Here is a 25,495-nt window from a genome sequence, read left to right as displayed (position 1 = left end):
ATATATTCTTTAAAATATAAAGTAAAATTGTGGTAAATATTTTTTAATATATAAAAATATATGTCCCTAGATAATTTATATGCAAGAAGGAACATAAAAATTCGAAATATTTCTCATTTCAGATTCAAGAAATAAATTCTCATCTAGCAGCTCAGTGTTTCTCAATTTAAGAATCTGAAGAACATTAATAATAAAAATATAATTTATATAATTAAATTTTACTATCGAACTATTTAACGCAAAAGAAATCATTTACAATAAAATAACATGTTATAATGAAAAATATTTAAACATATTTGGATTGTTATTTTATTTTATCTTATTTATATAGATTAATTATAAATTGCAATGATAAAAAGATTATTAAAGATCATACAATAATTATTTATAAGATATATACATATATCTTAAATATTAACAGACATTAAATGAATAAAATGCATCACGTTTGAGAGCCTCTTATTTTACAGTTATATTAGCAATATTGTAGGTACAACAGGGAACTATTTCAACTGGTTGGGTTCTGCAAGGTCATATGAGTGCAATCTAGGATCAGATACTATTCTCACAGTTTTGGTGTACAGTTCATAGTGAAGAAGTGCATACTACTATCAGTAAATGTTATTAAAACACATTATTATAGTGAAATTACATACGCATGTATTTACATTTAATTCTGTTTGTAATATATTTGTATATTACAATAATTATTATAAATTTTTTTTTTTTTAAATAAAACACTGTTAAATAATTAGATTGGCTTTTCTAATAGTTAAACTAAACTGTGTGCAGTGCCCTAATGAAATAATTATAATTTTAAATATAATGTTTATATATATTTTCGTAATACTTTAAAATGAAATCTTAAAAAATTGTTAAACTATATATTAAATTATTTGTATTATTTTTGTAGAAGATGTCGAGAGTATGACCGGTGAAATAGAAAACGGGGATCTTGCAGTTCAAGATGTTGCAGATCTTCTTCAACCACAATATGCTATAATTGCTGGTAAATAAAAACTAACTTTTCATTTAATATATTCATAATTGTGTGATCAATAATCAAAACTTTAATATTAATATTTTATTTATTTATTTTCTGTATTTATTTAATTTTGTCTTTCTTTCTGTGCATATATAGGAGGTAAGACAAGAGAAGGATGTCCAATAATTACTTTTCCTGATAATGGTAGCTTCCATAATTTGACTGATTTGGATTATCAGCGTCTCATGCTATATCTCACTTCGGTGCCAACGTAAGAATCAATTTTATATAATTATAAAAAAAAAAGAAACACAATTATTTTTGAGTATATAATAAAACAAATATTTTTCAGTTTACAAGAAGCTGATCTTGGATTTCACCTAATTATTGATAGAAGAAATGATAAGTGGAATTCAGTCAAAACAGTCCTGTTGAAAATTTCTGTAGGTATTAATTTGTTATTATTGTTTTATTTAAATAAATTTTTTTTACTGTCTCCGTTGATTAAATATTTCATTGTTTTTTATTTTTTGTACATAAGGGATTTTTTCCTGGATTGGTACACGTAGCGTATGTTTTGCGACCAGCTGGTTTTTTACAAAAAGCTATATCAGAAGTGTCAAATAAATTGTTCAGAGAAGATTTCAAATTTCGAGTTATATTTTTAGCGAATGTTACCGAACTCTATGAGATTGTAGATAAAGATCAACTTACTGAACAACTAGGTGGAAATCTACCATATTGTCATCATACTTGGATACAAAATAGAATTGTAAATATATATTTTAGAATATTTAATATCTAATTATTATAAAAATATATTTCTAATAATCGTCTTTGTATTTTATAATTTATAGAGTTTAGAAAAATTTTCATCTATGACACAAGATGTATCACTTGCATTGGATTCTTTTACTCAACGTTTAGCTGAAATAGAATTTCCAAATAATACGATTGCTACTACAACTTTATTATCTCAACAGCAAGCAGAATATAATGAATTGAAAGAAGAAATACTTAGTGCTGCTAGACATGGCGAGGCTCTTTTAGATAGCGTACGACAATTAACTGGCAAAAGTACACCGGATAGATTAGGAAATGTTGCAGCGGTAGAAAGGTAATAATAATAAATTTCAAAAAGAATTCTTACTTCTATTATAGTATTAAAAATAAATCTATACGAGATTCCTTTTTTGTTCTCTACATAGATTACTTGTGCAACTAGAAGAAACCGAACGTACGTTTGACCTATTTTGGTCGCATCACAGTTCACGTTTGAGACACTGTCTTGCTTTGAGACAGTTCGAACAAGACTTCAGAGAGCTGCAAGCAACGTTAGATCAACATTTAAAAACTGTAGAAGAAATGACCGAAGTTGGAGAGACTCAAGCAAGAGTTGAACAATTACTCTGTGATACGTCAGCATTTCAAAGAATATGCAGGGTGTGTATGTTAATTATAGTTTATTGTGCGTTATTAACTGCTTTATTTGAAAAATATATAAGTCAAATATTGAATAAAACAGCTACACTGAGGAGGCTATCAACTTGAATAAAATTTATGGTAAACATAATACCATTTGAAAATTTGTCACTTTTAATGTCTCGTGTGTGTATATTACATCATACATATATATGTATATTTACATATGTATGAAAGAGATATCTCTAAATTGAACACACATAAGTGTTAAATATAAAGTCATAGGAAAGTTAATTTAAAAAAGAACAAAAATAATAATTACATTAATAGCTGTACATTTAAAATCGTAAATGTTGCACAAAAAGCACTGAGCGATCCAAACCAGTATAATCTTTTTTATTCCAAAAAAAAAATTAAAAATTAAAGTTAATATAATATAAATATTTATTTTCCTTTAAATGTGTAGAAATATAAAGAATTCTGGTTTGGATATTTTCACAAGCAGTAACATATATAATGCACATCATGCACAAAATGTTACTCTGCACCGCTTTCCTCATTTTGTCGATAGTCCTATTTGTTGCATACCATGTGGATTTGGGTCTTGGTAAGCAATCCACTTAACAAAATACATGTATTCTGTGATAGAATTTACATTTTAAAATATTTCTATCTGTAATTTAGTATCTACATTTCTAAATTTTCTGTCTATTGGTATATACTTGAATCTAAATTGAATCTATCTTTTTATTTTGTCAAGTATTTGCTGGTTTTAATGAATTAAATCTCTATCTTTTAATATATATATTGTTATATAATATACTTATGTTTTTTATATTGTAAAAAAAAGAAAAAGGAAAACAAGAAAAAGAAGTATAGAGATTTGATTCATGCCGTATATTGGCATGATATATTTTGAGAATGAGTACTGTTATTTTTCACTATGCACTGCACGTATATACATACATATATATAATAGTCTATTTCTTTATAAAAAGATTTTATTAGATTTAAAAAAAAAGAAATTTCCAAAAATATGATTGCTTGTAGAGTTTTATTGTCTTAATAATTTAAGTTGCATATAAGTATAATTATATATACTTATAGGGAGACATAGATCGTGCTGAGGAAGTGATATCTGCAGGTCAACAATTGTTATCTGGAAGACATCAGTGTCCTGCGGATGTCGTTGAACCAAAATGCGTGGAACTTCAGAGGATTTGTACTATCCTTAGTCAACGATTAGAAAGGCGATTACATATGTTAACAAAATGTAGAGAACTCATGGAGCGTATAGATAAGGTAGTACACTGTTTATTTAAAATCATTCTTTTAATTATTTGATAGATCGATCGATCATATTTTGTATTTTATTTGTATTTAGGCTAATACTTGGTGCACGCGTGGTATAGAATTACTTGCATCACAAAATAGCACTACGTCTCCAGACCAAGCTCTTCAAGAACTGCAACAATTAATAGAAGCTGCAGAAGAATTTCATCATCCTAGATGTATTTTTCAAGATTCAATCATGCCAGAAACCAAGGCACTTATTACTCAGGTTTGAATTTGTTTTTATAATTTTTTCTTACGATTCGTTTTATCTACATTTAAACAAAAGGAAACACTTCTATTGAAGTTCATAATCATTGCATAAGGTTTTACAAAGAATAGAAGATGTATCTATGATGTGCGATAAAAGAATTATGGCACTGAAGCAACAATTAATTAAACCAGCAAAACCAGTTCAACCTGTAACACCAGAACCAGTAAAGCCATTGCAACCACTGCCTCAAATTGTAAAACCTGGTAGAATCTTGAAGAAAGCTAATACAATGCCAAAGGTATTTGAATACATTTTTTCAAATATTTTAGGAACATTAATTAATCCTTTCGTTATGGCAGTCCGCTCCATCGGAGTAATGCTACTGATTGGGGCACCGTGTCAAAAAGTGTGCACATTGCACGTCAGTATTCTTCTTATATTCGCACTTACGTCTTTCAAAGTTACATTGACATTCTCTTGTATGTACATTTTTTAAGTTTACATAACAATTGTTTCGTCGTATTATATGAGAAACATAAAAATAATTACATTTTATGCATACAGCAGTGTTTACAATAGTATTCAGGCATGGAAAAAAAAATTATCCAAATTTACTTACATTTGTTAAATATATGCATGTGTAATGCTTATTGCCTTTATAAACATAAAATAAGAAAACCCATATTTACGGCAAAGTTTCAATTGCAATTAATTAGGGAAATACTGGAAAAGTATCATCAAAATAAATTTAAATAAAAAACAGTCGCGTGGATGCGAACTATAGTGGACCCTCGTAACAAAAGGGTTAATATGTCAAATTATAATTCTTAGTAATATAATTAAGAATGGTAAATTTCAAAACAAGGTGCTTGTACACACATGTTGCGTAGTCGCCCATTATTGTGGGCGCTCGTAACAAGTTAAAATATGTTTACATTTTTAATATGATCATTTATTTTTATATATGAAAGATGGAAATGAGTCCTATAGAAGGAGAATCTTCATCACCAGAAAGCGAACCACGAGATATAGAAGCTTTACGTTTAAAATGCGGCCATGTTTTAGCAGAACTTGTTGATACCGAACGAATTTATGTTGCCGAATTAGGCTCTATTATTAAGGGTTATAAAATAGAGTTAACAAATGAATCAATGGCTCATTTAATACCAACAGCACTCGTTGGCAAAGCTGAAGTGTTGTTTGGAAACTTAGAGGAAATTTACATTTTTCATGGAGAAACATTTCTAAGGGATTTGGAAAATTGTATTTCAAATACTGAACTTGTTGCTCTTTGTTTTGTTCAAAGGGTATGAATATGTTTGATAATAATCATTATTGTTAAGTCGATTAAAAATTAAAATATTAAATAACATTATAAAATTGTTTGTACAATTTTTTTAGAGAGAGGCATTCTTCAGGCTGTATAGTTATTACTGTCAAAATATTCCAAGATCAGAAAAATTACGAGAACAGATACAAAACGAACCACAATTTTTAGCAGCATGTCAACAAAGACTCGGTCACAAACTTCCGCTTGCAGCTTATCTTCTAAAACCTGTTCAAAGAATTACTAAGTATCAACTATTATTAAAAGATTTATTAAAGTATAGCGATGAGCCATCGTGTTGCACAGAATTGCAAGAAGCCATTGATTGTATGCTGGTCGTATTGAAATGTGTTAACGATAGCATGCATCAAACTGCTATCACTGGTTTTGGTGTAAGTAAAGGCTTACATGTTAAATTTGAAGTTTTAATTAGTATTTTAATTTTTTATAATTTTTACTTCTTATTTACTTTTTATTTTATTTTATTTTCAGGGTGATTTAAGTGCACAGGGTGAACTTTTATTACAAGGTTCATTTAGTGTTTGGAGCAGCAGTAAACGTGAACTTAATCTTTTAAGATTAAAACCATCACAACGACATATTTTCCTGTATGAAAAAGCGCTTATATTCTGTAAGCATAGTAAGCCTCAAGCACACAATAAAGCTACGTATCATTTCAAAAGATACTTAAAGGTACGACCGTATAATTTTGATCTTTTATATTTTAAAGAGTGTATAATCGTAAACTTTTGATGTAGATGTCTCAGATTGGTTTAACAGAATCAGTAAAAGGTGATGCAAGACGATTTGAAATTTGGCTCCAAGGTAGAGCCGAAGTTCATACAATACAAGCACCTAGTATAGACGTCAAACAATCTTGGGTAAAACAAATCAAAGGTGTTTTAATGTCTCAATTAGCTGAACTTAAAGGGAAACAAAACTCGGCGTTTGGCAAATCTAATCACAAGTATAAATTTAATAAAATAATTTCCATTCTTATCGAATTGATTTATTTCTTTATTTTCTTTTTATTGCAGACCTTTACGTCAAACGATCTCGTGGGAAGCTCAAAGTAGTATTTCTGGATCTTTACGCACACTTTCAGTGGATGGCAATAGCGTCATATCACACATAACCGATGTGTCTCAATCAACGGAAGACGATGTTGCTTGGAGTTCAGAAAATAGTAATACTGACGATGAAGATGCTTTCGGTGATAGTCCTGGTTCGGCACCTGTAAGTTTATTATTTCCAAGTTAATGGAATATAATAGTAGCTTTAAAAAGGAAAATACATTTATTATACATAATATATATTTATACATATATATATTTATGTATAATACATATATATGATAGAAAATATTTATTTGCCATTAGGGTGGAAGATATGTAGCATTAGCAGATTATTGCGCTGTTGGGCAATCTGAAGTCACTATGCATGAAGGTGACAATTTAGAACTACTGAAAGTTGGTTGCGCAGGTTGGTGGTTTGTTAAACTCATAGGGACAGGTCTTGAAGGATGGGCACCAGCAGCTTATCTGGAACCAATGAATCGTAAAACATCACGCAGTTCACAATCGGTTAATAGTCAAGAGACTATATGAAATAGGCGATTAACACATTAGATTAACTAATGTGTTAAATAATTAATCATTACACTGTTGAGAAATATCAATTGTTGAGAATTACTGTTAAATACGGTATTTTGAAACTTTTTTCAAGATGAATATACAAAGAAAATTAAATGAAACTTTCTTCTATATAGATTTCAGCTAATGGTTTGTATATGGACTTACACTTTTCTGGTACAGTATTGATGAATAAGATGCATTTGGATAATATTTACTTCACTTTTTAAACATGTCCGATATCTGGCATGAAATGAAATATTGAAGTGTGAACAGGATTTGTTGGATTTTAATTACCGATGAAAGATGAGGAAATAATTTATTATACCCAATTAATGTAAGAATGTATAAAAGTGAGAGAGAAAGAGAGAACAATGAATTTGATAATTGCATTGCATTAAAATATTTGCAATGTTTCTTGATGATAAATAGCGCTTATATTAAATACAAAAATGTACCTACTACAAGATATATATATCTATGTGAAAGGTAGAGAAAGACATTTATTATTAATATAGTATTGTACAAAAAAAATTGCTCGGTGATGAATTTCCCAAAATATGTACACGTACATATGTATATTTAGAATAAAACTAAACGCGTTTGTATAATAATTAACATGCAGATTTAAATTCTGTATTGCACATTATAAGCAAAGGACGAATAATAGAGATGACGAAAATGAAGCTGCGCTGATTTATATATGAATACCATCCTGGCAGTGTTATTTAACATTTTATCAAATGAACTATAAGTAAACAACGTTTGCAAATAGTAGTTTTAACATGTGACCTGTACAATAAGTTAAATCGGTTATATGCAAATATTCCAAAGTTATTATCATTACATAGGAGTATTATTGTTTTTAATATATTATATTATATTATTATTATTATATATATATAGAGCATTAGTATGTGAATGTTATTTTATTTGAAAGAGAAAAAAAAAGAAGTGCATGTAATTGGAGGATAAATGCAAATATATTTTTCTTCTACGCTTTTTCACGATATTCGTCAAAGTTTACGAATTTGTACCTTTAAATTAGAATGATTATCTAGTTTCTTCTTTCTATAAAGCAATATAGTACAATTTAGATTATATATTTTTTAAGTATTCTTATGCGATAAATATATGAATATATATAAATGATAGAATATTTGCATACTATCGTAATAAAAAAATTAAATGGTCACTTTGCCTTGAAAGGTAAAATGTGTGATACATACAATGTTAGTTTTCATGCTTCTGTGATTATTTATTTTACACACATGCAGAAGTATTTAGTTATATACATATATATAATATTGCCATTTTTAGGATATTACATAATATTGTTAATGAGTCATTATGACCAAATAACTAAACATTTTTAACGATCGTGAGTAAAACAAAACAAAAATACAAAAATTTGGCTAATAAAATGTTAAATTTAAAATGCGAAACGAAATAAAAATAATTGTGAGATATACACACAATTCTTCTAGATGATAAAATGTTAACACCAAGTATCATGCAATATTTGAGAGGAATAAAAAACATAATTGACTATGATAATATTTTTAATCTTAACTTAAAGATACATAATAATTTTTTTTTTAGGTATCAAACAGTCAGTCTCAATTTTAGCTAAATGCGTAATCCACAAATAAATTCATAATAATAATAATAACAATAATAATAATAATAATAATAATAATAATAATAATAATAATAATAAAAAATAAAAACTAAAACATGTGTGTACATATAATTTGTACTCAGAGTTTGTATGAACATAGATTAACGGAATGGAACTTAAAAACTTCATAAAAGCGTCTATCTGCTTTCTTTCACTAAGTACTATGCAGGAACTATGTGCATTAAATGAATGGTATTATCTATAAAATGATTAATTGATAAGTTTGATTTAAATTAAATTTTTAATACTAAATACAGGGTTCCAAATGTAATAATTATTAGACACACATATATTTATTAAATATTGAATTATTTATTTTTGCAATCTACGAGAAAGTAGAAAAGCAAACTATAGCAATATTATCAAATTTATGTAATTTATATAGTTTTACGATTATTATTATTATTATCTCGATTATATATTTGCTATTTAATATGTCAAAGAGTTCAAATGCAATAGAAATTTGTAGTTTAAATATATTTTTATCCATTTTCACGCCGTCCTCATACTAATTCTAAAATTTTGGTCAGATAAACTAAATCTATTTAATTATATATACATATGTATATATTATTTGTTTTTTGTTATTAACGTTTGTTTAAAAGTAATTAAAATAAGTAAATTATAGTTGAATAAAAAAGCATGATATTATCAAAGTCTAAGTTTACAATAGGAGACAAAAAAACTTTTAATATTTAGAGTAATATATATACACATAAGCCCAACGATTTAGCAAAGATTTTTATTTAACATAGGTAACACACAATAAGTTTACCTGCATAATACAGCTTTATGTGAAAAAAGATTTTTTATGTTTGCGCTGTTTGTTAAAAGGAAAAAAAATAATTCTAACACATTGAACGCCAGCCCCGCATTATTGCAGGATTCCTCTTTTTTTATTCTAAGTAAGCACATTTTATGCATTGATATGTTGTATTTGTTATCGTTTATTTTTTTCTCCATTTGATTAATTTCTAAGAAAACACAGACAAAGGTCTGTAAAAAATCAGATCAACAGTCAATCTGAAAAAATGTATGTAGAGGTCAGTATCTGTTTAGTCGTAGACAAGCAATACAAGCGCTGATGTTCAATATGTTAATTGTAGTATCTAAATATGTTCATATAATCTTTGCGATATGATCTTTTATTTATATTTTAGTTAGAAAAATAAAAAAGAATAAAAAGAAGCTGAAATATATCATAAGTAGAAAAAGTAATTCAAACCATTAAAAAAAAAGATTTTGTAGCGATTATACATATATAGACAATAATCTTGTCCATTGTTAAATGATATTATTCAACTTTGAAAACATTTTGTGAACATGATAACAATTCATACAATAATAATATTACAATATCGCCAAACTTCCCTAAATACACTTGCAAATATAAGCAGATTCTTGCATACAAATTCTTGATGTAGGCAAATTATTTTATTAAAAAACTATAATAAGAGTTAAGATCTGCAAACATTCAGAATGTACGTAGACGGATAAACTCTTGTTGTTGTTTAAAGATATCAACTGCTTTTTACTAAAGGGTTCCTTTTGTTGTTCCTTCGATGATAAAGAGGAATAAATTATATTTTTACACATAATTTGGATGCTGAAATTGCTTCTATTTGCTGTAAAATGCTATTATGTATAATATATATATATATTGACATAAACAGATTTCTCAATTCATATACTTTAAGAACAATTATAAGAAAACTAATTATATATGGGATCTTACTTTGGGGAACAAAATTCTGGATTTTATCCTATAGTCTGGTAACAATAAATAGCCATATATTTTTCTGGAGTATTATGAAATATTATTTATGTATATCACGATGATTAATACTTTATATTTAAGGTATACTTTTTTTCTCTTGCAGTAATAGAATTTTGATTCTCAAAGATGTTGAGGAAAAATCAAATTTATTATGACGACGTTAAACAAAATTTGCTATTATGTTTTAGACTGATATTTTTTATAATCATTGATACGTTCTCAATATATAAATTGTACATTGCTTAACGAAAAACTTCATTCTAAGATAAAAAAAAAAAGGAAAACATATTACAGAATTTAATGTAATAAAATGCAAATGATATTACATTTATTTTCATACTTCCTATGTATATTTTTAAACAAATATAAGTGAGAGCAGGTATATAATAATAATAATAATAATAATATATCTTTATCATTTGTTTGCATAAAGTTTTTTCTTTTTTTTTAGTAATTATGTTTGTTTTTATGTGAGAAAGATCAGATAATTTTAAAATAATAAATTAAATTATTGTGTATGATAAATTTATATGCATTGAAATTTGTGCGATCTTTTTTAAATCAATACGTAATCATCTAACAACATTTTTCAAAATCTATATATTTTGATCTATTATAATATTTTTACACACGTAACAAAAGGTCATGAGAACAAACATAGGTTTGTATAAAATTAAAATCTTATATAATCTAAATTGCATGTCAAATAAGTTACGCGAAGTTAGGTTAGATTTTTTAATTCCTTCAAAATTAATTAGAAACTATATAAAAAATAATATAAAATGGTTTATTGTAGCATGATATTTATTGCATTATAAAAAAATAAATATTAGTTGTATTTAATATTATTTTTCAAATTTGAAATACGTTAGAATGTTCGTCACCATTTGTAATTTCTAAAATTGGCGGTAACCAGCAAAGTTAAAGCTGATAGGTCGAAGATCAATTCACTTTAAGTACTTACGACATAGTAAATTAAAGAGGGAGACCTTGTGGCACGATCGTCTCTGATTGTTCTTCCATACATTTGTTACATACGTCCCATGACCGAATTCATACAGACACGTTAACATCTGGTCTTAAAGAGGTTTTATGTATTAATATATTAAATATTTTTTATAGTTCCATCATTTAATCATAAATCTTAACAATAAATATATACAAAAATGACGCCTAAAACAAAAGAAGTAACAAAAGAAAATATTTTAATACCTTCTAGAGGTATTAATGCTATTTTATTAGGACCACCTGGTAGCGGAAAAGGAACACAGGTAAAAATTATTATTGAATTTATTTTTTTTTTCATTTTATGGGATAACAACGAATACAGTAATAATATTTTACGTTTTTTTTTTACAGGCTCCTTTATTTAAAGAAAGATATTGTGTTTGTCATCTCTCTACGGGAGACATGTTAAGAGCGGAGATAAATTCTGGCACTGCTCTTGGTAAAGAAGTTAAAAAGATTGTAGACGAAGGGAAATTAGTTAGCGATGATCTTGTAGTTAGTATGATCGATTCTAATTTGGATAAGCCCGAATGTAAGCGTGGTTTTCTTTTGGATGGCTTTCCAAGGAGTGTTCCACAAGCTGAGAAGGTAAATTTCAATAAGAAAAACTCTCTCTATTATTAATTTATATTAAATAATATAATTTTGTTTTTTTTTAAATTATCGAAAATATATGCAAGGTGACTAAAAAATATAGTTCAGTACATAAAGAACATATATTACTTGCTATAGTAAGCACACGGAGAGTAGTAAAAATTCTATTGATATAGGTCATAAAATTAAATGTTACTCTGCAATATCAACTTTTATATATTTAGGTTTCTTCATTTTCGTGATCATTTTATTTTCGATACAAACAAATATAAGTTTAAGGTTTTAAATAAGATTATTATGTACCAATGTCAATAGAGATTATTTTGACACAAGCATGGTATAAATTTTCTCTATTCATTCAGTTTAATAAGCTTTACTTCCGTACTCTTAGTTATGTTCGTTCATTATTTTAATATGGAAATAGCATGTATGCTTTTTGCGTATAGTTTTTCAGAACACATATAGGGTAAAAAATAATCATATTAATCCTAATATAGTCATATTTTATCTCTTAAATTATTTATAATAAAAATTATTTTTTTATCACCTTGTATAAGTTGTTTATTCAGATTTTAAAAATTAAAAATCAAAGCAAAATATTAATGAGTTACTATAGTCACAAGTAGGACACTGCTAGCATAAGAATATTGAGTGCCTGCAGTCAGTGGTAGTGCACAGCAGCAAGCATTAAACTTTTGGTGACTATGGTCACCAGTAATATTAAAAAGATTAAAAGTAGATTTAATCTATTTAATTTGCTAATTACACTCGTACGTATATATATGTAATAATTATTGGATTTATGTAGTTAGATACTATGCTAAAAAAGAGGAAAACTAAACTCGACGCTGTAGTTGAATTTGGAATCGATGACAAATTATTGATAAAAAGAATCACAGGACGTTTAATACATACTGCGAGCGGTAGATCGTATCACGAAGAATTTGCTCCGCCAAAAAAACCTATGACGGATGATGTAAGTCATTTGATTTATTCGAATATTAATAATACATATGTCATTTATATCACTTAATGAATCCAAATATAAAATAATAATAATTTATTTATTAACAGGAAACCGGTGAACCTTTAGTTAAAAGATCGGATGATAATGCAGAAGCTTTAACGAAACGATTAGCCGTTTATCATACTCAAACGCAACCACTAGTCGATTATTATGCTTTGCAAGGTATTCACTATTATATCAATGCGGCGCAATCAAGTGCTAAAGTTTTTGAAGATATTGATCGCATATTCTTGAGAGCTATCGAACAAGATCAGAAAAAAGGTTTTTTCTATAGATTCTTTTCATAGATTACTTTATTTCTATACATACACACACAACACACACATAAACATCAAATGGGAACAGATAATATTCCAAATAATATTACGTACCTTGCAGTTAATAATATACTTACTTTTATTGCGGTATCAATTTATTATTGATATTAATTTTGGGATAAGTGGGGTTTTTTAAATATATTTATTTACTTTGTTTAGAAGTAGTTTTAGTATTGTGATGGTACGAATATTATGTATATGTTGTGTAGGGTATTAATTAAATATCGATTAAATAATATCATTAAAAATAATCTTGATAGCAATATGTAAAGAAAAATATGTAAGAATAATATATCATAGATAATTGAAATAGAATGATACTGATGATGATGACGATAACGATGATAAAATAAGGCACTATAAAATATGTTACAAAATAGGATTTATGATTTTAAAGTCACAAGCACAGATAATGTTTTTATCGATAAATATAGTTAAGGATACATAAAGGTTACTAAAAAAATGTAGTACGTAGTTAAAAATATTAGAATAAAACTAAATTTACATGTATATATTTAAGGAAGGAAATATCACACAGTACGATATATACGTCTTATATTTATGCTTTTATTTTTTTCTTTAATTGTAGTATCTTTTGTAACTCGAATTTTTATTTATTTACTTTATACACACATAGATTAACGTTTAAGTATAATATTCTTTTGAATATATCGCATTGATATTGAAGATTTGTGAAAGATACAACAGCAATATATTGAGTGATTGCAAAAGTTCGATTTTCACGAACTTTTAGAATCATTTAATATTATTAAAACCTATATATATGTATATAATTTCAACAACAAAAATATGCATATATTATATACAAAAAAAGGAAAAATTATTCTATATATATATATTTCTTATCAATAAAATATATATAATAATATAAATAGTAAACATAACATAAAATAATATACATACATATGTATTATAACAATAAAAAAAATAGGATTTATCTATTAAACTTTGTCCACGAATGAAAATGTAATATCAATAAAAAACGTAATGCTACTTGAATCATTAAGATCATTTTATATACGCACATTTGGTAACATCTATATATGATCATATTACTATTCATATCTTTGGTTGCATTTATTTTAGTAATAGTAGTTTGACATTTATTTTAATGTTAATTGTAATAAGAGACAAATTAATTAATAATGCACGCGTAGAAAAAAAATTAGGAAAATGAAATAAGCCTATATATATATATATACTAAACGCGTAATTATACAAAAGATTATACATAAAATATGTATCATAGATCAAAATCTATTTTACGCAATTGAAAGTAAATTACAACGTACTTCAGTACAATGTTACTGCCTCTATGTATACTACAATGTTACATATTTTGCAAAAAGAAATTAATATCAATTTGCTCGAAATATGTCTATTTAGGAGTGTTATTGAAATGTAACTTCCTTTTATTTCTGATAGATCATGGTTGATTGATGCTACGTTAGGGTTGCTTTCATAAACAATTTAAAGATTAGGACTATGGATGTATAAATTGTACCAAGCTGGCTTGTATCGAGCTCAAGAATTTGTCTTTAGAAAGAATGTGGGTCTAAGTAGCTGAAATAGTTGATCACTGCCCTACTTTTTATTTCAAGTGACTACGTCACAGATATTTGCTTTATTGGCGGAACGAATTGCATCAATTAATCCAATAAGTGAAACAAGAAAAAACAATAATACAAGGAAAGAAAAACATAATCATTGTAATCATTGCCATAAACATTTAGGTATTAAATATCATTTATTAATTGTAATAACACATATGTAATAAAAATATTGTATTCGCAAGAAAATAATTTCGGTTTTGTAGTGTGAAATAAAAATAAATTTTTGTTATACAAATAATAAACTTTAATTAATCATATATAATATTTTCCATTTTGTTTGATAATTTTTTGCCATCTTTCTGGTAACTTCATGATTCCATGCTGATAAAACTTTTGGTCTTTATCAGCAAAAAATTGAACTAAGAGCGACTTCAAGTCATTACCATTAGTGAAAGTTTTATTATTTAAAGAATTTTGCAAACTTTGAAATAAATGATAATCTAATGGTGCAAGGTCAGGATCACATGAGGGATAGCGATATTGCTTCTCAACCATGTTCCAATAATTTTCCACGGGTTACCAAAGATGTGTGAATACTTGCATTGGTGAAACAAGATTTTGTTGTAATTTGTCAATTCTGACAGTTTTTTTTGTCATCTGAATTGATCGTTTGATTTCTTGGAAGCAGTTAGTAATGCTTTCTCAAAATTTATCAACCGATTTGATGAATTCACACGAGGAGGATTGAAAAGTTTTGACCATAATACGGTGTGGAAAACCATAAAACTCAAAACCTTTTCAACACTTCTCGTGCGTTAAGCTAAAAATTTTTCAATCCACCTATCTATAAATGGGGTATTATAATGTACAAATAATATTCCTATGTTAAATAATATTCCAATTAGTGGAAATATTATTTCCAGCACAAAAACCAGGTCCCATGATTTTAAGGGTAGTAGAAAGAATAGTTTTCAATTATTAGTAGTTTTGTATCCTTTCGAATTATCTGAAAGAGAATTATAGAAAAAGCTAAAGGAAATACAATATCTTTGTTGATTTGTGGTGTTTCAATATTGCCAACAAATTAGAAATATTTGATCACTTTTGAAGTAATGTTAATGTTAGCAGAATGTAAATTACTAAATAGTCATTTAAATTTATTTCGTTATATGAATTTATGTTGAAAATCAAAGTTATATATATATATATATATATATATATAGATGTGTGTTGATTAATAATTATTTATAAGATTTATTTACAAAAATCCCAACCGTATTATTAATCCCAAGAGTTTCGTAATTTCCTCAGCATTAATTAGTATCCAACTGTACATTTCAACTATCTTTACATTAGATTGTAATATTTTTTTCATTGTTTCATCGTAAACACAATAATAACATAAAGAAAAAAGGAAACATCGTTTAAGAATTAAACAGATGTACATTGATAAAATAAAATCAAATCGTGTATGTATAGTTTAGCTTACAATGTATATTTAACTTTGAATAATAGTTACGTTATAACATTGGGAACTTTGCACATTTAGGAATACTCTTGTCATCCATTTATGTTCCATAAGCATACACTGCCATTTTGAACGTAATAGATGTCGTCAAAAGAAGAAAAGGTAATTAACTTAGAGAATTAGCTAGGTAGGAAATACTTTGGTGGTATCGTCTGTTGAGTGTTCTCAACGACGATAACAAAATACTAAATTTTTTAATTTGTTTTCTATCTCTCTTTCTCTTATACACATATACATATTCTCTATTTCTTTCTCATAAACATACTCATACGCATACATATACATATATTCATACTCGTACACATACATACACTTTTTCTCTCTTTCGCACATCTACAGCAAAATTATTTCTTTAAAATAAACAATGATGATGGAGTAATAAGACTACTTTTACCACGTAAAGTCATAAGAGAGTAGAGCGTCTAAGTGTACAAGTGGGATGCTCGCCCAAAATTATTTTAAATGGAAGCATTAAAGATTTGCGACGCGTTAGACTCTCTTATGGCTCCACGCTGCTCCTCCGATCGTTTTTAAATAGATCAGGCTAACGGAGCTATTGCATCTTTGATTTATTAATTCTCCTTAGATTTGTTTTTGTTTGCCTTTTCTTTTCCAATGAGAAGGAATGATCCAAAAAGAACGTTCTTCTCCTAATTTAGATAAATTGTCGTAAATTTTGTTTTCTTACAATTGATGAAGCTTACGATATTACATATTAACAATATTTTCTTTCAAGATAAGCATCTTAAAAAGTATAATATACCGGAGATATTTCATTTTCTAATATTATAAATTATTTCGCTCTAAAATGTTTTTTTAATTGATCATTTGTATTTATATAGGTATATTGATTTGTTGTTCTTTTCTCTTTTTTAATTTCTTTTTCTGTCTTGTTGGCTACCGTTTGTATGATTTTAAATTTATTCATATGGAAGAACGAAATTAAGTAATAGGTATGTACAAAGAAACAAAAAGTTAAAATAAAAAAAAAAAAGAAGGATAAAAAATAAAGGAAAAGGAAAAGAAAATTTTCACTAAAAGTCACTAAGATGTAATCTCAAATCGGACACTAAACAAGTTCACTAGCTCACATATTTCTTGGACAAGGATAACTCGATCCGAGCATCCTTGTTCCTTTTGCACTTTGAACGCGCGATTGTATTTTGAGTAAAGATAGGAAAAAATAGTATGAAGAAAAAAAGAAGAAGAAGAAGAAAAAACAAATTCGCGCGTTCAATCCCGAAACATATATATAAAAAGAAATTAAATTAAATTATAGGATTAGTTAATGTTTTTTTTTGTAATAATACATCACCAAAAATTAGTTTATCACTTTTAAACGTATCCAAGTAAGGAAACTTGACGAGAGAATACGAAGAAGAGATTCGAAAAAAAAGAAAAAAAATATTAAAAAACAAAACGATAATAGAAGAAAAGAAAAAAGTTTTAGAAACCTAATCGTTTGATATTCGTCCTAACCACAAGACTGTTCAACCTACTTACGGGTTTTTCACCCTGCCAACTTTTGCTCTTAACACGAAATTGTTTGAGATCGGCCTCGTGATTTGGATCAGACATTGGTTTGTAACCTTGGGGAACACAAAGATTACGTTGTTCTTTGTAGAATTGTTCATAACCACCGTGTAAAAGATAAACTTCTGGATAATAAAGAGCAGGATAATGTTCTTTATTACGTTGGCGATCGATGTTTCGTAAAAAACGTGAAAGGTTCGGCCCACGTTCCCAAGAAAATTCACAATGGAATACGAGAATACGTCGTTTGATTGAATTTGGTTGAATTTCTGGGACGTTTGTTAAAGGATCGAGTAGATGTTGTTCAATTAATTCTTTGTTGTAAAGATTGAGAGCTCCTTCGATGTGTCCGCCATCGAATTCGTAGGGATATCGACAATCAACGATTACAAAGGAATCGATGTATTGTTTAAAATCTCCACGCATCAGAGCAGCCAAGGTATCCACGGAGATAGATTTGAGATCATCGTGTCGACCATCGGCAAGAGGTAGAATGCAAGGTTTACTAAAATCACCGGTTAGATCGGCATCGGTCACACTACGATGTATCGCTGATTTGATCAAGGCATGCGCTTGGCTATCCTCAAATTTATTATCAAAAGATTCTTTTATCGAGACATTGCAAAAGTCAACTTCATCCGTGATATCCTCTATGCTTAAATTAGATTTATGAGATTTTTTGACTAGTTTCGTTTCGATATCCGTTACGTACGATGCCTTTTTATTCGATGATATTTCCAATTCTACGTTCTCCGGTATGTGTTGAAAATCAACCGATATTCTAGACCTTTTCATTAACCGAGGACTAAGCGATGCTGGTGGTTCTGATCTTTTACAAGATCTTGTTGGTTGGATTGAGGATGAATCCATGATACTGGAATACGACGGTGTGCGGGATTGTATATCTTCATCGAAAGAAAGTTTACGAGTTGAACAGGTTGTTGATGGTGAACGAAATAGACAGGAACGTACTTTCGATATCGATGATTGTGGATTAGTTCTGTCGTTTTGAAGTGATAACGAACGACGAAATGAACGTTTTACTTTTGTACGTGGATATTCTGGGGTTGTTATGATTGCATATTCCATTATTTCTGATCCAACAATGCTACCAGAGAGAAGACTCGTTAGACCGTTTGGTAAATGGGTTGCCTCATCCAGTGCATCTAAATCCATTAGATCGTTCAAATCATCGTCCATACTCTCGTAACCCGATGATAAACTCCGAAAAATCATTGGATCCGTCACTAGTCCATGAGGTGATGATCTTATAGGAGATTGCATTGGACTTCGTTGATCAACAGACATACGCCTTGGTGCAACTCCAAGAGGTTCGGCAAATTGGAAACCAGTACGGTTATCTTTCTCGAGTAAATTAGTACTTCCATATTCTTTATCCTGATTGTTCGAGTCGCAATCTTCCAATGGGAAACGTGACTTTTTATTTACAGTCGTCTGTAATCAGAACAATAATACTAATCAATATTTGCCTAGCATATCATGTTCATTTTCTTTTTTTTTAGAAATTATAATTTGGTGCCTTGATATTCAATTCATTGCATCAAATCGCCATTTTTTTTTCTTTAAGAAGTTCGATATGACGTATAATTATTTTATAAATAAATATTAAATTGATTTAAAAGGTACCGAATTAATAATTACACATATAATAATTTTATTTTATTCATTAACGGAGATAAATAGAAAATATGAATGCGTCAATTGTATGTACGTATATTTGACAAATTTTCAAACTTATTTTTCTCGAAAACAAATAATTATATAAACAAATTTGTATTCTACATTTTCGAATTAGTTTTTCATGTAGAATCACTCTTTGTTCGTTTATGTACTACCAATTATAGGACACCCTGTGTATTCGATTAATAATTAAATATATTTTCATTTTTTAGGCAACCGAATTTATAAATATTAAGTTATCAACTTGTGGTTTACTAAGGGAAAACAAATAAAATATGCAGAAATATTTTATTTTTATTTTATTAGTAGTAGCGGTTTATTTTTTGCATTTTAACATTATAAGGTATACAATATATTACAAATTAAAAATTAAACATGAAACACATGGAACATATTTAAGTTTTTAGTAATTACGTGGGTTTTGTGTAATACAAATAAAATAATAAAAATAGAACTATAGAAATGTAAAAATATATATATAAAAAACAAGCTCGTTTCTTAAATTTATTTAGATTCTTCAAAAATACTGTTTTTTATCAGTATTCTAATTATAATATTTGTAAAAATAATTGTTTGATAGTATTTTGAATACATGATCAGTATCTAAAATATTTTAGTATGTAAAATGATACTAATCAAATAAACAATATTATACTAACAAAATGCAACGAATATTGATCAACTTATTGATCAAGAATTAAAATTATAACAGACCAATTAAACAATAGGTATTGTACGAACATAATAACAAAACAAATGCTCATATATACTGTATTTATTTTAGAAAATATATTTACACATATATTTAATAAGAAATATTAATCAAATAACAAGTATAAATATTTTTAAATGTTAAATTTTCTTTTACAGAAAATATTTAACGTTCTAATTGTATTTAAATCGAAATGTTTTGAATGAAATTATTTCATTTTTAACACACAAAAATGTTTTATTTTATTTTTAAGTCGTGTCGCACTTCCGCTATGAAAAATTTAAAGCTGATTTAAAAACGAGAAAGAAAAATATATTGTCCGGTATATCGTGGATACAACCGTCGATAAAGTGCAAGGTGTTGCGCATACGATTATGGAAAATCTGAAAAGCTAACGACCAATTGAAACTATGTCAATGTATGTTTATCAAAGCATATGTTCTACAGGATATTTCAGAATAATATATTCCAAGTTTAGTAGATCTAGCAGATCGAAAATATCTAATTGTAAGATAATCAAACAAGAAGACATATAATCAAACACCTTTCCGTAATAAAATACGAAAGAAATGAAATAACAGAAGACTAAAAATAATCTTTTTTTCAATCAATTTTATAATGACTACAAATTACATATAGATATTTCTTCGATATATCTGAGAACTGTTGTGAAGATCATCTAAGGGCTGACTATCTATTGAGTTTGTTATTTTCAATACATTTTTATATATATAGTCAATATTTGAAATAAATGTAAAATATTTATAATAAAATAAAAAAGTAGAAAAATGAACTGAGAAATTTGCAAACAAAATATTAGTATCTGCCCACTCGATTTAACAATTTGAAAAATATTTATTGAAATCATTTCTAGAGTTTGATCGAAAATATACTGGTACATCATCAATTTGAAAAACCCCCATAACAGTGATGATAATAAAATTAATAAAATGTTTCGAGAAAGTTTATTATCTTATTATTTCAAACAGGGATACTTCCGGAGATGGGGGGAATATTTGACTAAGAATTATATTCGAAAAAAGGAATAATAGTTTTTCCTAAAGATCCTGTCGTCTATCTATGATCTTTCGATGTACCGATGCGACTAAAGACATTTATTTATTTTGTTCTTTTTTTTTTCCAACGATATTGCCACGATGAAATTTCTCAGCACAGGACACAGCTGTATTTTACGACGACACACCGAGTCGTCTATAATCTAAAGCGTGTTTATTTAGAATTTCGGATAGACTTCGATTATCACTGAATGTATCTCCAAACGGAAATTGAATGTAAAGTCGAGTGGTACGATTTTGCATAAACCGGATAAATTAAAAACGGACTAGTGTACGGTAAAAAACCAAATTTTAATTCGAATTCGTTATTTCATTAGAAAAAAAAAAAAAATGATGAAACAACGATTCAAATATATGTCGTAAAAAAGATTCGTGAATCGATAAGTTAAAAAACTTCCTTACCTTTTGCGGGCTAGTGATAACGTTTCGATTAATAGTTCCATTTTCTTTGTTGGTAGATGGCGTTAGAGTGTCGAGACTGACAATTCTTCGTGTTGCCATGCCCACTAGTCTGCGTGCTTTTGGTTTAAGTGTTAATTTCTTTTCCGGCGTACTTCTAATTCTAAATACATTCTTGAAAAGACTGTAATCAAGAGAAAGAAAGAAAAATTTCCTTAATTAATGTATCCAAATAAATCGTCGAATATAAATATAAATATCAATACAAAAACAAAAAGATAAAAATAAATAAATAAGAAAAGGGCGGGAAAAATTATAACTCGACCGACTAACCTCTCAACTATCTAAATTTATCCCCAAAAACAAATTCATTAAAAAAGTAACAAAATAAAGTGAACTATTTTTGTTGCAATACCTTTCTAATTACTAACTGCATCAATGATCTATAGAACTATGTGTGCTGTACTAATATAATAATTTGAGAAAACTATGAGATAAAAAAAAAAGAGGGAGAGAGAGACACTAAAAAAAGAGCAAACAATACGTGCGAACAACAAAGTATGCCTGTGCATGCAAAGGAGTCGAGAGAAATAGCATCCAAGTTAAAGCAACGAGTTGTGAAAAAAATGAAAAAAAAAAAAATAATCTACCGCGTTTATTATGAATTTTAGTTTTAACTGCATTTAAGAAAAATAATTTTCTTGTTCTTTCTTTTAGAAAGTAAAAATTGATCACACACAAGTATCATTGCTTCAAATATGTCCGTGATCTCTCGATGCTCCTTCGAAGCGTGCGTATTGACAACAAGTTGGTAAAGCTACTCCCCCCACGTGATCAAGTGCTAATACAAATTGTTTTACGTTCGAAAAACAACAAATTTTGCTTTCTTTTGTTTATTTTTGACTAAACACTAGTCATTACCGAGGATTTTTTAGATCGAGATCCTATTCAAGTTGTATTATCCTATACGTATTATATACATTTGTATATACATATATATATATATATATATGTATATATATATATATATATGTATATATATTTGTATATATATATATATCTTCGATTTTCATTCAGAAACTTCACCGTCCTACTTTTTGGCCCTGAGAACTCGTTCAATCGCTAGAACAAAATTCACGCTTCTCTTCATGCCGAGAGTTGGCGCGCAACTGGCAATAATCGTCGAGTGGTGGGAGGTGAAGGGAGAAAAAGAAAGAGAGAAAGAAAGAGAGAAAGAGAGAGAGTGAGAGAGAGGGTGAGAGAGAGCACAGTGGAACGCCCGAGACCACACGAAGACGCGCGAACATTGACGACGAGTACCGATCGAACGCGCGAAACTAAATGACGCGAGTACCAATCAAATTTGCACAAATCGAACGACATGTAACCAATCAAATGTGCCGAAAAATTTACACACTTTTTTTTGTGTGTTTCTCTTTATTTTATTTTATTTAATAGTCAATATATCGATTGTAAATCCTTGAGATATTCGAATTAAATTTCTATATAGACGATTAAACATATTTATTTTGAATATTAATATAATATATTTTAGAATTAACAAAGTTTCACATTATTGAATTTCGAGCACGAGCAACGTGTAGTAGAAATTTATCTTCAATATATGGGGTGTCTCAAAAGTCGCTTTTACTGAGAAAATAAGAATAAAGCGATTAATTAATATTGGGTTTTATTTAATAGAATTATAATATTTTGTTGTTCGTTTTAAGATACGAATCTCCTGTTATAGGATTTGTTAAGAAAGTATGCAGGTATTTCAAATATCCGACGAAAAAGAATTTTTTTGTTTAGTAAAAGGACTCTTGAAATACCCCCTATTGCGGAAGAATTTCTAATATTTTCTCCATCCCTCCCCCCTCTTCTTTCTTCTACGTTACAATGTTAAAAATCCGTATAAAATTGAACGAGAATAGAAAAATCGCACAAATTTTTCGTATTTCCAATTTACTTGGAAATTTACTTCGAAATTAATAAATATCGCTTCACGACACTGCACTGTACTGATAAATTAGAATTTGATGAACTGTGCTTTCTTTCTTTCGTAGTATAACGACTTGTAAGATAGGAATGATATAACACGATATAGCTCGGTAATAGAATTTCTTATTACGATTTGTAATCGAAAAACTATACCTTGCACATTTACACACTTCACAATTTTCCATATTTTTTTTTCCCATTCTTTTGGTTTCTCTTAACATGTTATTATCTTCAATGTGGTTAAAGTAAGAACATAATTTAATATTGTAAATAATGGTAAAAAGTTTGAGTTGAATAAATTGTGGATTATTAGACAAAATGAAATCGTTCTTATAACACTTGTTGCACGAACTAGCAGCACACATATACGCACGATGGGTGGAATTCCGTTGCAAGTGGGAAAAGAAACTAAGCAGAAAGAGAATAAGAAAAAGAATTGAGAATATAAATTTAAGCGAAACGATGTTGCTTGTCCGGGAGACGCCGAACGACTGACTGGAAGTCGTGCGCGCCGGGAGAGACTAACCAACTTGGTGCAATGTGCCTCACCTTTTATAAGAAACTTCTTTCAATGGTAGGGATAGAGAATAACCAATGGCAAGGGCCGGTGCCCTTAATCCACAGGGCACACCGTATTGGAGCACCGAGAATGCACGGTAACTTCTTTACGGTACTCGCTGTGGGGGGGCTTTGGTTGCTGCACCGTCTGACCTGTGCATTCGAACTGCTGCACGTGCAAATACAACCAAACCAAGACGACCCTTTTCCCTCCCCCTTAATCCCTTTTCTTTTTTACTTTCGAAATTGACTGACCGTTTTCTCGATGCTTTTCGATCTCTGACGAACTTGTTCCTTATGTTTATAAACAATTTATATTAATTATGTACAATAAAAAATAGGATCAATACGCTGTATAACAAAATCACGAAATTCCTTGTTCAATTTAATCTACAATATTTTAGATTTTTTTTCGAGATAAATAATGAAAACAACAGAACCAAGCCGACCTTTTTCCATCCTTTGAACCCTTTTCTTTCTTTTTTTTCAAACGGACTAACCGTTTTCTGGAAAATTTCTGATCTGCAACGAACTTTTTCGACATTCTTATGAATGATTTCAAATAACGAAATATGTTTGAAATAATAAATGCAGTATATTATTATATAAAATAAGTTCTCTTACAACAAAATGAAATTGTTTGATTCCTATATTAAAACCATTCACTATATTTGTGTTTAATTTAGAATAGTTCACTAACAAATGAGATTTCAGAGAATTGAAGCAAATCATTTTAAAGAATTATTAACGTACTATTTAAAAACCTAATTTGAATTATGCTACCTCATCTGCACGGTAAAGATAAGTAAGTAGAAAAGTGCAAAATTGCAGAAACTTTGAAAACGAATTTAATCTTCTAGCTTCACCGTCGTTCGTAAAACAAAGTCACTGTTTAATCGAATAATTAGAGTAGACATTTAAACATAGTATAGCAAAATTATTGTTAAATAGTATTAGTATGTCAAAATTTATAACAATTCTAATATTATTATAATTAAATACTGTTGTTGTTTAAATATTTACAAATAAATTCAATCTTACATAAAACAAATGATAGACCTTAATTTATGTAGAAATTCATTAATTCGTATTTGATAA

The 25,495-nt window shown here is 28.1% G+C and overlaps 3 protein-coding genes across 16 annotated transcripts in view; 2 read left to right on the top strand and 1 right to left on the bottom strand.

Annotated features, from left to right (window-relative positions):
• The window catches only part of LOC106786828 (guanine nucleotide exchange factor DBS-like), a 13,828-nt gene extending 6,020 nt beyond the window's left edge, over positions 1–7,808 (top strand). For 3 of the 8 annotated variants that reach the window (XM_014748636.1, XM_014748637.1, XM_014748639.1), the window contains 16 exons: positions 914–1,009; positions 1,142–1,256; positions 1,338–1,428; positions 1,527–1,757; positions 1,843–2,102; positions 2,194–2,428; positions 2,979–3,014; positions 3,515–3,709; positions 3,792–3,968; positions 4,066–4,251; positions 4,925–5,260; positions 5,355–5,672; positions 5,773–5,973; positions 6,039–6,247; positions 6,318–6,516; positions 6,660–7,808. In XM_014748636.1, the coding sequence (XP_014604122.1) occupies positions 914–1,009; positions 1,142–1,256; positions 1,338–1,428; positions 1,527–1,757; positions 1,843–2,102; positions 2,194–2,428; positions 2,979–3,014; positions 3,515–3,709; positions 3,792–3,968; positions 4,066–4,251; positions 4,925–5,260; positions 5,355–5,672; positions 5,773–5,973; positions 6,039–6,247; positions 6,318–6,516; positions 6,660–6,887 (3,113 nt within the window). In that variant the 3' untranslated portion in view covers positions 6,888–7,808. The other 5 variants (XM_014748640.1, XM_014748641.1, XM_014748643.1 and 2 more) reach the window with 5 other exon arrangements.
• Positions 7,809–11,339: 3,531 nt separating this feature from the next.
• LOC106786835 (adenylate kinase) lies at positions 11,340–14,149 on the top strand. Its single transcript, XM_014748659.1, has 4 exons — positions 11,340–11,640; positions 11,729–11,965; positions 12,780–12,947; positions 13,046–14,149. The coding sequence occupies exons 1-4, from the start codon at positions 11,536–11,538 to the stop codon at positions 13,283–13,285; spliced, it is 750 nt and encodes a 249-aa protein (XP_014604145.1). The 5' UTR covers positions 11,340–11,535; the 3' UTR covers positions 13,286–14,149.
• A 3,106-nt stretch (positions 14,150–17,255) lies between these two features.
• Positions 17,256–25,495, bottom strand: part of LOC106786832 (M-phase inducer phosphatase) — an 82,445-nt gene continuing 74,205 nt past the window's right edge. For 5 of the 7 annotated variants that reach the window (XM_014748652.1, XM_014748650.1, XM_014748649.1 and 2 more), the window contains 2 exons: positions 21,842–22,022; positions 17,256–19,405 (listed from right to left, as the gene is read on the bottom strand). In XM_014748652.1, coding sequence (XP_014604138.1) covers positions 17,864–19,405; positions 21,842–22,022 — 1,723 coding nt within the window. In that variant the 3' untranslated portion in view covers positions 17,256–17,863. Of the gene's footprint in view, positions 19,406–21,841; positions 22,023–22,759; positions 22,832–23,992; positions 24,352–25,495 lie in introns of those variants that run through there. The other 2 variants (XM_014748655.1, XM_014748656.1) reach the window with 2 other exon arrangements.

Source organism: Polistes canadensis, unplaced genomic scaffold (genome assembly GCF_001313835.1).
Source record: "Polistes canadensis isolate GaletaPanama2010 unplaced genomic scaffold, ASM131383v1 scaffold_84, whole genome shotgun sequence".
Classification (NCBI taxonomy): domain Eukaryota; kingdom Metazoa; phylum Arthropoda; class Insecta; order Hymenoptera; family Vespidae; genus Polistes; species Polistes canadensis.
Note: the sequence above shows the minus strand (reverse complement) of the source record. Positions and strands in the feature narration are given on the sequence as shown.